The sequence below is a fragment of the Atractosteus spatula genome, chromosome 3 (genome assembly GCF_055471065.1).
Source record: "Atractosteus spatula isolate fAtrSpa1 chromosome 3, fAtrSpa1.hap1, whole genome shotgun sequence".
In the NCBI taxonomy this organism is placed as follows: Eukaryota; Metazoa; Chordata; class Actinopteri; order Semionotiformes; family Lepisosteidae; genus Atractosteus; species Atractosteus spatula.
This window is the reverse complement of record NC_142708.1, coordinates 41736224-41751819: the sequence shown is the minus strand read 5'-3', so window position 1 is coordinate 41751819 and position 15596 is coordinate 41736224. Positions and strand designations below refer to the sequence as shown.

Here is a 15596-nt window from a genome sequence, read left to right as displayed (position 1 = left end):
TCGGTCTGCTCTTGTGCTGAATTTGGTGAGACAACCTGGCCTGGATAGATTGCCCATGGTTTTAAATTTTCTCCATTTGTAGATGATCTTTTGGACAGTGGACAGTGATTGACAAATTGCTTGGAAATGGCTTTAACCACCAGACCACAGGTTTCTGATTTTTATATAAAGGCAGTGCCCTCCAAGTTACTCTCTAATGATGTTCTAATCATTTGCACCTGTTTTGGTACACCTGATTCTAATTTGAGGCATTTGATGGAATGATAAAGGTAGGCGTGTTCTAACTTTTCCCTCACAAGGAAATTGCATTTCTGTTGATTTAAATAGTACAAATGAGTGCAAAATGTGATTTTTCAATGTTATTTTTTAAAATTAGTTTGCCTTTATCTAACACTATTGTTGAAATGACGATCAAATATCATTTTGTCCAAAATGACCATATTATACTTAGAAAGTTTTGAAAGTTGAACAACAGGAAGGAATGAAGCAAGGTGTGAACTGCGAACAGATGGGCAGAGTCAGTAGGAGAAATATTATACTTTTACAAACATAATATTAAAGGCACAAAACAAATTCATTTCTAAGACAGTGAAGTCTATATCCAGGAAAATGTGACCTTTTTCTGAAAAAATCAGAATAGAGCATTATACAGATTGCATAAAGGATAGTGATTGAGAAAAAGTATCTACACCTGCAGATGCAGCTGAAAAAAGATGTCTCAGTTGAAAAGAGAGAGGCAGAAAAGAATATTACAATAGAGGCAAATATTATTGCAATCCTGTACTTCAGTCATAAAAAGAAGAGTATGTGGGCACTGTTCTTGTAATGACTGGTAGCAGGTTATTTGTGTCTCTTGGTGGTAAGAAACTGTAAGTTTTTTTTTTGCAAAGTTCTGTGTGAGTTTGTTACCAGTCAAGTTCATTGTGAGATTAATAGAAAATTGAGCTACTTTTTTATTACTTTTAGTGACTCTCTTAAACTAAACACGTTCTAGCTGAACCGATACTCTAGGGACTTCCTGCTACAGTAGAATCAACCAGGTCCGCAGATTGATTCTGTCAGCATACTCCTGGAGAACACTATTGCACAAAACATTCCACAAAAACTGAGAAAAAAAAACTAAACAATGTAAAAAAAAAACAGGCACAAGTTTGGGAAAAGGGTTGGAGCCTATGTGAGGAATAATAAACAACATCTTCGCCAGACTCCTCTGTTGTCGATAATCCTGTTCTAATTAATGTTCTACATGAATGCATAGATGCTGGTCTACTGGTCTTTACAGAAACTTGGACTAGGACCTGACTGTGGATGGGTTTGGTGCCCTCCTCAGGCTGGACTGAGAAAGAACAGTAGTAAGAAAAACACTGGGAGGAGCAGTTTGTATGTCATCAAAAGATGGTGCAGAAAAATCATGGTGCAAGAGAGGCTCTGTCTGCCTGATAGTGAGTTGCTGTCAATATCAGTAAGACCTTTTTTATCTACCCAGAGAATTACCACAGATATTCATCAGTGTTTTGTACATTTATCCAAAAGCAAATAAAAACAAATGCGGTTAGAGCATTTGTAATATAATTCACTCTGCAGTGTCAGCCCCCTGATGCACATAGTTTGATTCAAGGTGATTTCAACTACTGCAATTTAAGAACGTCTTTGAACAATTTCTACCAATATATCAACTACCCAACTCAAAATTATAAAACTCTGGATCACTGAAGAGGGAGAAAGTGCGGCAAGTTAACGTCTGGTCAGATGACAGCACACAGTGTTTGCAGGGCTGTTTTGATTAGTCTGTTGTTTTAGAATCTTGTGACAATTTAGATGAGCTCACAGATGTGGTTTTTAGATACATATCTTTCTGCGAAGAAACAGTGATTCCTATGAAACCCATTAAAGTTTATTCATATAATAAACTATGGGTAAACAAATTGCTGAAGAGCCTATTGTGCTATAAGTACACTGCTTCATAACAGGGTAATGAGTCTGTTAAGGAGTTCTGAAGATCTGAAGTATCAATGATTTTAACACAAGTAAAGAGCTGGCTTATGAAGTAAATAGTTTTTACTTTGAGTCTGACAAGCATGACTAGTAAATAAATCAGGAACTTAAAGAGAAGCTCATTGCTACCGCCAAGGTTAAACTTGATACACTGTGTTTTCAGACAGTGCTCAGGGTAGGTACTGAGGTCATATGGTGAAAAGCTAAGTACTATATTTAATTATATTCTGAAAATATCTCTGAATCAGCAGAAAATAACCAAAATTTAGATACAGTCAAAAATAATACCGGTTGCAAAACACAAATCTCACAGGACATTAAATGATTTCAGAGCAGTGGCAATTGAACTCTTTTGTAATGAAGTAATCTGAGATAATTGTTAAAAGACATGTCATTCACCAGGTAGAGCCCCTACTGAATTTAATGCAGATTGCCTACAGGACTACAAGAGAATTTGAAGTACTACGCTCACGTTACTGAATTTCTTATATTCACAGCTAGAAGGTCCAATGACACGTCAGGCTTTTATTCATAGATTTTTCATCAGCCTTTTACAGCATTCAACCACACTTGTTAGTCTTACTTTCAAATTACCCTCAGATTTTTATGTAGACTTGAATATTGTAGATTGGATCTTGGACTTTTTGACCAATAGATCACAAACAGTGAGGGAAAATGCTCTTTTCCAAGACAGACTCTGAACATGGGCCTGTAGTGGATTAATAATAATTCCTTATACTTACATATGCAGCCATTCAAAATCAGCAGGGTACGCTGCAGTAAAACGCTGTGGGCGTGTCGCATCACAAGGCGTCATATTCATCATACCGAATAATACTGCAGTTATGATAATAGTATCCAGAATCACCGCCAGCTGAAGATAATGTACAGCTTTTGAGCTGTCGCCAAAAAATGCAAGGTTTCAAATCCCGGTCACTGCTGAAGGACAATCTTTTTTCAATTAAGAATTTAAGTTGTATACTCTTTAATAAATTTAAACTGTATATTACAGCATGTTAATCATTAAACAAGTTTGTATATTTTATAAAAGCAAGATTGCTCAGTTGGACAAAAGTATACAACCTACCACCTTTATCATAAATATTTTAATTATGCAGAAATTTTTTATGCATCAAAAGTCTTTACAGAAGATATTACTAATAGTATCAATAATGAATGACCTTGGACAGGCTGTAAGCTCAAAGTATTACTGTGGTCCATTTTCTTTGCAACCGTCTTTGTAAATGAAAATACTTTATTTTTTCATTGACAAAAAGTAACACCACAATATTTCGTTGATCCAATTACGTATTCGTTTCCAATCATACAAAGTAAGTTTTGATTATCTCCGATTTACCATGCCTTTCACATGCTCATAAACGATATTAATTTAGGAACATAAACATATTATTGTAGTGTTTCATAGCCGTTCAGGGACGCCAAATATGTAATCATAGTGGCTCTCTGAAGGCACCAGTTCTGTAGGGTTTGGGCATTTACTGAGACAATTATTAATTGTAGCAGTAAATCACAAAATTGATTCTTTTGATGGCTTTAGAATCCAACCACGCGACATAACTCAAACAACGCGCACACACAGGTACTAATACACGAGGATAAATTTATTAATACATAGAATATGCATATAAACCTAACAGATCTTATCGAGAGGGTTATCAGAATACAAAAGGTATATATTCAATCAGTTACGAAGTGTTACACATCAAGAGGACATACGTTCAGTATATCATTCATTAAGACCGTTTCGTAAAGTGAACTTGGTTACAACTTCTACATTAGATACTCAAAACAAGTACATAACTCTTAGGAATTAAATTGATATCAACTGGTTGGGATAACAATTGAATTCTCGAGCTGTAATGCATTGAAGTTGAATACTCATCCAATTTCTTGGGATTCAGATCTCCTGCGGGCACAAAGAAACAGTTGCAGGTTGTTGCTGTCCAATCCGCGCTGTCTGGCTCGGTGCCAGGCTGTGCTGTGCGGCTTGCGACGGTGCGCTGCAGATGCTCACTGACCGGCTAGTTAGTGTTGGCTTTAACTAGCAAAGTTTGTGCACAGGAGAAAAGATGACTGTGGGTCCCATCAAGTCAGGAAGAGGACCGGTTCGTTCCTGATGAAGAGCTAGTTCTGAATAGTGATTCAGCTGTCCACAGTTCTGACCTGTCCACGAGGCCTGCTGCTGGTTACTCTCTGGCAACCTCCACTCTAGACTCTTAGAACAAAGGAAAGTTCTGGCACTCGGACACACTGGCCGTTCCGTGGTTGTCCGGGCTGAGTCTCGGGATGGTCAGGAGGCTCGCTGCGAGAATGTCCTGCCCTTGGGAGCCTTCTGCTCCTGGGCCGTCCTGCCCTGGAATTCTCCTTTGAATTCCCTTTAGAACAGTCCACAGAATCCTCTCCAGAATCTTACTGAATCTCCCGAATCTGAATCTTGTTGAATCTGAATCTTGTTGAATCTGAATCTTGTTGAATCTGAATCTCCAGGCCTGTGTTGCCTGTTTTTACCTGGAGGAACTTCAGCTCATTCATTGGCTGAAAGTTCCATGGGCATCAGAGTCCCACGTGGGTTACTCGGCCCTACCAGTCCCTGATTGGTTGACCACGGTGAGATATGAGTCACTTACTCCTGACACTTAGGAATGCAGTCCAGATGTCCAACTGGCACTCCCTAGACAGATAGGCGCCAATGGATGACCATTGATCATGATAGCCAGACTTAGCTAAGTGCATCCCCCTTTGGGAGCTGTCCTAGGAAACCTTAAATCACCCTGCACTAATGGTCTCTCTGTGGCTGCTCCACAGAGATGAACAGAGAAATGGGGCCTCATTTGGGAAGCTCAGAAACACTTAATTCTGCCTTATTATTAAGCCTCGCCGCTACATTATGTAAACTGTATACTGTTGTATACTCTGTAAACTGGCTGGTATTGTTAGTTTAAAGAAAAAATACACACGAGTATTCCACTTTCTTCCTAAACTTTTTAAGCATCAAAGTCTTACATGTGGTTATTTTGGAAAAGAAGAATACGCTCGTTATCAGAGTAAACAAAAGCATACTTATAGAATTTGATTAATAGGGAATATAATATGGAATTGCATATCTTAAGAAATTAATAACAATATAATTATATTCATGTACTGTAGCTCAAATAGTAGTATAATACACTTTCTATGGATATGTGTGCTTCAGTTTCAGTCCTTCCACGTGATTATGTTGGTGGCATGATGGCTTAAGCTTGTGCCTTAGATGCCTGAGGTCCGGTGTTCGAACCCAGCTGTCGCCATTAGTTTTCTTTTAACAAATAAACATTTCTTTGAAAAATTAAAATAGCAAATATTATGGACACTATATTGACATTTTTTATATTTCTAAATATCACAACATGTTCGATGCTAAGTCATTTATTAATAACATCGAATAATTTGAAGCTGCTACTACTGTCGTTATTACTGATAATAAATATTATCCACCCCGTATTGAATTTGTTGCTTAAATATCACAAAACATTCAAAGTTAAGTGAGTTAAGTGATTACCATTTTCCATGAATACTTTCACTCATTATCACAATAAAAGAAACTCATACTTTTCAGAATTTAATTATTAGGGAATATACTATGGAATCATGTATATAAAGAAATTATAACTATTAATTTAAGGATCTAAATACTGTATATGTATTTATATAGCTGGTATTATTACTGTATTTCACTTTGTGCACACGTTTTATTAACACTCGAATCGCAGCGGGTGAGAAAGAGACAGAAAAAAGTTAATCCTGTTTTTTTTATGGTCTGTAGCTGAAATCCTACTTAACCAAAAATTAAATACAAGAAGAATATTATTGGACAATGTTGTGAGGCAGGACAGGTAACAGTTTTACCCATCCCCCTTCCCTGCTTTATGCTCCTAAACAATATGCTCCTGCTTTGTTTAACGATGGTATGAAAAATACATCTAAATGGTGAAAAAGCTATGCTTTAAGTTAATTAAGGGACTTAATATAAAGATCTATGTCACAATGATGTTTGTCACATTACATTGTCAGATTGTTAGGCTCGACGCGATGCGGAGGGCCGGCAACCCTTTTAACTGTGACTATATCCACGATTATTTCTTTTATAAAATGGTCCCCATATATGCAATTGCTGTATAGAATTTATTTTAATTTTACAAATTTATTTAACACGAAAATTAAGCTGTTTCTGAAAAGTACGAGTTTCTTTTACTGTGATAATGAGCGGAAGTATTCATGGAAAATGGTAATCACTTAACTTGCTTAACTTTGAACATTCTGTGATATTTAGAAATACCAACAAATTCAATATAGTATCGATAATTTTTATTATCAGTCATAACAGTAGTAGCAGCTTCAAATTATTCAGTTATTAATAAATGACTTCACTTCGAACATGTTATGAAATTTAGAAATATAAAAAATGTCAATATAGCGTCCATAATATTTGCTTTATTAGTTTTTCAAAGAAATGTTTATTTGTTAAAAGAAAACTAATGGTGACAGTTGGGTTCGAACAACCTCAGGCGTCTAAGGTACAAGCTTAAGCCATCACACCACAGACGTAATCACGTAGAAGGAGTGAAACTGAAGCACACATATCCATAGAAAGTGTATTATACTACTATTTGAGCTACAGTATATTATAAACACTACTATAATTATATCGTAATTAATTTCTTTAGATACGCAATTCCATATTATATTCCCTATTAATCAAATTCTAAAAGTATGCTTTTGTTTACTCTGATAACGAGCGTATTCTTAGAAAAGGTTAAAACATAACTTTTTATAAAGTATATAAACTTAATATGGTCAGAAGGAGTATGTAAAAACTCCTTCTTTTCCAAAATAACCACATGTAAGACTTTGATGCTTAAAATGTTTAGGAAGACAGTGGAATACTGGTGTGAATTTTTTTCTTTAAACTACCATTACCAGCCATATACAGGTTACATAATGCCTGAATTAATATCGTTTATGACCATCAGACGCGTTATGCTCCTCTTCTTTTTATGCTCAGCTACTGAAATGTCCCTTTAGTTGTAAAATTCCATATAAATATTCAATACTAAGTGAATTAAAACATGCACAGTAAAGAGATTAAATGATGAAATCTTTTCACTAACGACCAATGTACCACGAGTGCCCCTGTCGGTCATTTTGGCCAGCCAATCACGTACCGTGGTGCAACGCAGTGACTTGTGGGTAATTGCATGCTGTACGGGTTTATACCATGCATTTCGAATGGCTGCATCTGTATGTAGTGCTTTTCTGGGCACTTCACTTAAAGCACTTTACAGGTAATGGAGACTCCACCAACAACGTGCAGTACCTACCTGGATGATACAACAGCAGCCATAGTACGCCAGTATGCTCTCCAAACATCAACTATCACTGGGGAGGAGAACAGAGTAATGAAGTCAGTTCATAAATAGGGAGTATTAGGAGGCCACATTGGTAAAGGCCAATGGGAAAATTTCTGTAATACCCCTTCTCTTTTCATGAAACACCCTGGGATTTTTAATGAGCACAGTAAGGTAGTAACTTGGTTTTGTATCTCATCCAAAGAACGGTGCCTTTTTGCTAATGTAATGACTGTACGGTGAGCTCCCCCTTCCAGCCTCACAAACCCTTTATCAAGCAGCAACCTCTTCCAACAGCAACCTTGGTGTTTCCCAGGAGGTCTCCCATCCAGGTATAGGCCAGGCTCACACCTGCTTAGCTTAAGTGGGTTGCCAGTTGTGAGTTGCAGGGTTATATAGCTGCTGGCTTTTATTATTTTGTTGAATGATGTAACAACTCCTTCCTTAGGTCATTGTGTCAAAAACCAAAAACATGATCATTTATTATAGAAAGTTTTCTCCAGTTGCAAAACCAACAGTCACCAAGGAACATGAAATTGTCAACAGTTACAGTATAAATATCTTGGCACTGTTATTAATGACAAACTTTTGAGGAAAACACAGACACCATATGTACACTATATGAGCCAATAGTGTTTGTTCTTCCTAAGAAAACTCCAGTCTTTTAATGTGTGTACTACAAAAATGTTTTTATTCCATAGAACTATTATTGAAGATGTCCTAACATTACCATAAATGATGGAAATGATCAAGCTAAATTAGAAAAATACTTAAAAAACACAGACATTAAAAGAAACAGCCAACTTGGGTTTAGAAAGGGAAAGTTTTGTATAAGTAAATAGCTAGAAATTTTGGAACAAGCAATGACAACTTAGATATCCACAAATATTTTTTCAAAGTCCCTCATAAAAGTAAACATGTTATAAGAACAGCTGAGAGGATCATAGGCTGTGACCTTCTTACCCTCCAGGACCTTTACATCTCCAGGACTAAGAAGCGTGCTGGCAGGATCATTGCTGACTCTTCTCTGGCCTCTCCAGACCTCTCCCTGGCCATCATATTTTTCAATGTCTCCCATCAGGGAAAAGATTTAGGTCAATTAGTACCAGGACCTCAGCACACAAAATCAGCTTTTTTCCCCAGGCAGTGACTCTTACTAATCACTCCTATTAATTACTGAACATTACTTAAATATGTGTTATTAAAATTGTTACTTAGTTTACAACTGCAGCACTACGTGCATTAATAATATTGTCTGTATATGGACGTTTATGATGGACAAATATGTATATATGTGTGGGGTTATCACACGTTCTGACACATTCTTGAAGTGCAATATGTATTTTCCTTTAATTTCTGAAATGTATATCGTGTTTTATGTGTCTATGTACTGTATATATGGTATGTCTGTATGAGTATAGTGTATGAGCAACTCACCAGGTCAAATTTCCTGTAAGTGAAAACTTACTTGGCCAATAAAGTGATCTATCTAAAAGATTTTCTCAAATTAAAAGCCATAAGAATCTCAGATAATGTATGTACTTGGATCAAGAACTGGTTTGACACAGTTTACCAGGAAACCCCAGAACATACCCTCTAACTGGCCACATGTAATACTAATTTGGTAAACAACAAACAGAATGCTTGGGTATGTAGTATAAATAGTGGAATTTAAAATTCTGGAATGTTATGCATGTGTTATGCATGTTAAGACCTGATCTAGAATACTATTAACTTATGGTCACTGTACCACAGAAAATATATTCTAGCCTTAGAAAGACTTTAGAGAAGACATTATTTCTGGTCTTGGGACTGTCACTTACAGACAAGTTGAGGGAGTTCAATCTCTTAACCGTTGAACAGATAAGATTTGATTTCAGGATAAAAACTTCTAAGGATCATTGATAGAGACTGTTCCACAGGGTCATTATTAGAATCTTAAAGGGAATTCACTTAGGATGGAGAATGGGAAACACTTCCCAAGGAGACACCATCCGCTGTCACAATAAAGCTTTCTCCATTATTCAGGATCTCAACCTGGCCAAGCTGTACTGCACCATTAAAGCATGGACCACTAGGCTTAGGAACAGCTTCTATCCTATGACATTGCACATCATAAACAGCTAACTGTATAATGCCTCATAATTCAATGCACCTCTGCACTCTACACTTTTTACTTGTCTACCACTTATTTAATGTCCTGTGTGTTTGTTGTACTACCTGTTGTATCATGTGCCTTGTTGTACAGTCATTATTGTTTACTGCTTTTACAACCATTATTTACTATTATTTACTGCTTTGTAATGTAATATTCATATAGTGTGAAAGTGTTGTTTATTGTACTGTTCACATCCCAAGAGAACAGTGTGAATACGGATTCCAATGTATATGCACGTATGGCAAATAAACTCCTCCCTCTCTTCTTTACTCAAAGAGAAGGTAGATTCTTGAACAGGCTTCCTACCTGGATGAACCCCAAACTCTAAGCTGGATGAAATTTTGTATTTCATTTAGATACCAAACTGCCAAACAAGAAAATAGGCAGAATTTTTCCCTCTTGTTTGCAGAGCTTTTTTCTTAATTATACAAATGTAAAATATATGCATCTCAAGGAACATTGATGCAACTATCAGTGTGAATTCCTACATGTAAGCTTGGGCTTCTCACATGCTTGGCTTTTCCCTATCCATCCTGACCTTTATTCCTGTAGATTCTTCCTATTCAGAACCTCCTGATGTACAGCAGCAGCTCAGCCACTATCAGTTGGCTGCCCGCAGCAACAGTAGTGCTAGCCCCACCCCTCTGCCCAGTACCACCTCAGAAGTGAAAGCTGAGGGCCTTCTGACCTGCGAGTTCTGCGAGTTCAGCTCTGGATACATGCAGAGCCTCCGGCGGCACTACCGTGACCGACATGGCGGGAAAAAGCTCTTCAAGTGCAAAGACTGTTCCTTCTTTACCTGCTACAAGTAAGACATTTTCTTGATTTCACAGGACAAATTATTGACCTGTTACACCCTTTTTAATAAAATTGACCTTCATTTAACTTTAGTAATATCTGCTTAAAGCTCTAGATCTTCAAAGCTTTAGGTCCCGACACTGAAAAGCAGATGGAAGTGCCATTCCGGATTTGTTCTTCTTTTAAAATGTTTACATATATACATTGCTAAAACTGTATAACATTTCAAATGCTCTTTAATTCTGTGATCTTTACTATATTTAATATCTCCACATTAGTGTTTTTGGACCCTTTCTTCTAATTCTTTAGCTTGCTTTCACAGTTCCACACCTCAAATGTCATTTACTATAATTTTCTTAAACACCCATCCTGATTATTTAGTCTAAATTCTTTGTCAGGCTTTTTAAAGAAGGGCTATGGATCTTTCTTTCAGGTCTGCTTTCACAATGCATGTGGAAGCTGGACATGCCACAGCCCCAGAAGAGGGGCCCAAAGACCTGCGCTGTCCTCTCTGCCTCTACCACACCAAATACAAGAGCAATATGATTGATCATATTGTCCTCCACAGGGGTAGGTGTCCTACGGTACTTTTGTTGTTAATGTCTAAGACATCTGTGGGCAAAATACGGCCCACCATCCAGTTTTAGCTGGCTCTTGAGGTCAAAAATAAATGAGTCAATATTCACCATATTCCACTTTGTTTGGTGCTGTTTTTTCTTACATTTCATTATTCGTGCCGTTAGATGGCACACGAACACTTTACCACAGTGATTCCAAACTGTGCATCGTTGAGGAGGCACCTTTGTCAGTCAGGGGCGTCTCAGGTATCGCCAGTCAAAGAAAAATTGTATTACAAGCAAAACCCACTGTTTGTGCACACAGAATGAGTCGTGTGCTACCTAGTGGATTTGAAGGTACTAGATTGTGTCACATGACACTGGCCACGAGAGTTGGCAGTCTGTAAGCAGCATACAAGTTGACCGCGGCTTCGGTGTTTCATGTTTCTATGAGTGGTCATTTTGTGAGCTTTTTGTTACACGATCGCAATTGAGAGGTTTTTAAATACAAGTAAAATACGTGAAGGACACAGAGTGTAGTTCTAAAGAGAAACGGAAACGCAAATACAGAACTAATGATGACAGTTTCTTGAATTTCGGTTTCACGTGCACAATTGTGGGCACTGAAGAATGTCCTCAGTGTGTTGTCTACCTTGAAATGGGCTGCTGAGAGCATGCTCCCCAATAAATTGAAACTGTTCACAGTAGTTTGATCAGTAGGCCTTGTGAGTATTTTCACGCAAGTTAAATGAATGAACAGTAAGCTGCTTTTTCTAACCAAACTACAGTCCCCATTAAATTTCTTTCATCATACAAAGTTGTGTACCTAACAGCACAATGCAAAAAACCTCATACTATTGGAATACCAAGGAAAAAGCAACAGAGCTCTGTGAATTCTGCTTCCCTTTGCAATTTCCTGCCTTTGTGAGGCTGGGTTTTCAGCACTTGTGGTAATCAAATCCAAGTTCAGATGAAGAGTCGATGTTGAGAAGGAAATGCACCTTGCCATTTCAAAAATACTACCTAGTTTTTTTGGTGAATTATGTTAACATAATTTATTACATTATTATTTATCTTATTTATTTATTTATCTCCCCCTTTTTAAAAAGACATTGATGTTACATTTTTACTTTTTCTAAGTCATTTTATTTGCAATTTACAAAGATGTTTGCTATAAATGTATAATCTGTAAAGTATTGCACTGCCATAGAATGTATTTTTGATGCAGGGGAGGCATGTGGAAAATTTGACAGGTCAAGGGAGGCATGGACCCAAAAAAGCTTGGGAATCCCTGCTTTACCAATTTGATTCAGTCAGAGTGGGTCCATCGTACTGTGAGGGAACCTGTGCCAAAATGAGTGGATTGAAGAAGCAGAAAGTTGACAGTGAATGTAGAGTGTTCAACAAAGAATTGACTGCAAAATACTTTTTCACAGAGGTTGGAACAAAGGCTATATGTTTAATTTCGAAGGAACGTGTCACAGTGTTCAACAAATACAATCTCATTTGGCATTTTTCTGCCAAACATGATAACTATGCTAGCAATTTGTCATGCGAGGAGCGGGCTTAAAGAGCTTCCAAACTAGCCGCTAGTTTACTGGCGCCGCAAAATTTATTTTTCTTCACAACATGCATCTCTTTCTCAACATTGACTCTTGATCTGAACTTGAATTTGATAACCGCAAGTGCTGAAAACCCAGCCTAACAAAGGCAGGCTACCTGCCTGCATATAAAATTGCTAAAAAAACAAACCGCTCTCTGAAGGGAAGCTTTTGAAGGAGTGTATGATAGAAACCGCAGATATTCTTTGTCCAGAGAGTAAGAGCAAATTTGAGAAAATAAGTTTATCACACGGGTCGAAGTAATCGGTGAAGACTTGGCTTGTGAGTTGAACGTCAAGTTTTTTATTTATTCTATGTTTATTTTTTTTCTCTCGGGTTATCATTAACCTTGAACTAATAAGCTTATGTTGGATTTTAAACTTACATAGGGCATAAGCTATCTGTAACAGTAGCCTGAAGTGGCCCCCTATACAGTTTCAAAATTTTATGTGGCCCTTGGGCCAAAAAAGTTTGCCCACATCTGGTCTAAGACCATGTCTTGATAGTCATTGATAGTGTTTGTTTTTTATTTAATGATTATCTTGATTTATCTTAACCTTCATGAGTAAGATCAGCAAGACGTTTTTATTAGCAACATTATACATGTTCCAGTTTAATGCACTACTGGGAAATCAACCTGCAAAGTTAATCAAAAAAGCAAATGGAATAAGCACGGCAAAAAAAACTTAGACACTCTGCCTAAGATGGTGCAACAACCTGATGTTCTTAGGTTATTCAAAATGTAGCAAGACTTGGCAGACTGTGACATGATCTTGTGAATGACCTGCCTTTGTTCCACCGTACAGAGGAGCGAGTAGTGCCAATTGAGGTCTGCCGATCTAAGCTGTCCAGGCACTTGCAGGGCATCGTGTTTCGTTGTGACAAGTGCACCTTCACTTGCTCCAGTGACGAAAGCTTACAGCAACATATTGAGAAGCACAATGAACTGAAGCCCTACAAGTGCCAGCTCTGCTACTATGACAGCAAGCAGCGGGAGGAGCTGGAGAACCACCTGCGTGATGAACACAAGGTAGGTATCTGCCAGATTGACTGCAGCACTGAAAATACTGAATTCTGGTTGGAGTAGTTAGACTGAAACATGTTTCATTACTAGTGGCATAAATTGTTTTGGTCTTGTAGAAGTCTGTTTCATCTGTACACAGTTTTCTGTCTTTCTTGACATCAATGTGCTATGTGACTCTTCTTCTTAAATTAACTCTTTTTCTAGAAAATTTATTCTTCTTAAAATTAATCGGTGTGTGCGGGGAGATTGCACACTGCTTTCAGCCCCACAGGCACACTTTGAGTAATACACATGTAGTGTGCTCTCTGAAGGCACCAGTTCTGTAGGGTTTGGGCATTTACTGGGACAATTATTAATTGTAGCAGTAAATCACAAAATGATTCTTTTAATGGCTTTAGAATCCAACCATGCGATATAACTCAAACAACGCACACACACAGGTACTAATACACGAGGATACATTTATTAATACATAGAATATGCATGTAAACCTAACAGATCTTATCGAGAGGGTTATCAGAATACAAAAGGTATATATTCAATCAGTTACGAAGTGTTACACATCAAGAGGACATACGTTCAGTATATCATTCATTTAGACCGTTTCGTAATTGAACTTGGTTACAACTTCTACATTAGATACTCAAAACAAGTACATAACTCTTAGGAATTAAATTGATATCAACTGGTTGGGATAACAATTGAATTCTCGAGCTGTAATGCATTGAAGTTGAATACTCATCCAATCTTTGGGGATTCAGATCTCCTGCGGGCTCTCTGGCTCCGCGCCAGGCTGTGCTGTGCGGCTTGCGACAGTGCGCTGCTGATGCTCACTGACCGGCTAGTTAGTGTTGGCTTTAACTAGCACAGTTTGTGCACAGGAGAAAATCTGACTGTGGGTCCCAGCAGGTCAGGAAGAGGACCAGTTCGTTCCTGATGAAGCGCTAGTTCTGAATAGTGATTCAGCTGTCCACAGTTCCGACCTGTTCACGAGGCTTGCTGCTGATGCTAACCTCGGGTGGATCCTCTGGTTACTCTCTGGCAACCTCCGCTCTAGACTCTTAGAACAAAGCAAAGTTCTGGCACTCGGACACACTGGCTGTTCTGTGGTTGTCCAGGCTGAGTCTCAGGATGGTCAGGAGGCGCGCTGCGAGAATGTCCTGCCCTTGGGAGCCTTCTGCTCCTGGGCCGTCCTGCCCTGGAATTCTCCTTTGAATTCCCTTTAGAAAAGTCCACAGAATTCTCTTGGAGCTCTGTGTTGCCTGTTTTTACCTGGAGGAACTTCAGCTCATTCATTGGCTGAAAGTTCCATGGGCATCAGAGTCCCACGTGGGTTACTCAGCCCTACCAGTCCCTGATTGGTTGATCAAGGTGAGATATGAGTCATTTACTCCTGACACCTAGGAATGCAGTCCAGATGTCCATCTGGCACTCCCTAGACAGATAGGTGCCAATGGATGACCATTGATCATGATAGCCAGGCTAAGCTAAGTGCATCCCCCTTTGGGAGCTGTCCCTTATCAAAAGAAAACATCAGCCTGCATGAATAGCTTCTCTGTGGCTGCACCACAGAGATGAAGGGAGAGATGAGGCCTCATTTGGGAAAGCACCGCAACATTTAATTCTGTCTTATTAACAAGCATTGCCGCTACATATCCCCCCTTTTTGAAGGTCACGAGGTCCTGAGGCATTGTTGCCTTCAAAACAAAACAGAGTTAAGTGATGTCCCTTGTCCATTAGAACATTAACCTTAAATGTCCACATTACTCCTTGAGAATTCATACCGGAACCAGCATTGGGAGCAAACAGGATGAATAACATCTGGAGTATGTATAAACACGGTAGGAGACATCATCTCAGTCTAGGAATTACACATCAGGAAGTTCACTGTCAATATCCGATACCTCTGTAGTAGATATTTGGGGGAGAAGTCACTTCCTTTCTTTTGACATGCTACCTTTGACTCATTCATGCTACCCAGAGTACATCTTGATGTGAGAGTACAGCATTCAGAGTACATCCAGTCATGATCCAGCTACCCGGCAGTAGTGTTACAAT

At 38.3% G+C, this 15596-nt stretch overlaps 1 protein-coding gene across 2 annotated transcripts in view; it reads left to right on the top strand.

Annotated features, from left to right (window-relative positions):
• Positions 1–15596, top strand: part of znf462 (zinc finger protein 462) — a 100329-nt gene that overhangs the window by 71873 nt on the left and 12860 nt on the right. For both annotated transcript variants that reach the window (XM_088910443.1, XM_088910442.1), the window contains exons 8-10: positions 10111–10366; positions 10790–10926; positions 13321–13544. In XM_088910443.1, coding sequence (XP_088766569.1) covers positions 10111–10366; positions 10790–10926; positions 13321–13544 — 617 coding nt within the window. The remainder of the gene's footprint in view (positions 1–10110; positions 10367–10789; positions 10927–13320; positions 13545–15596) is intronic.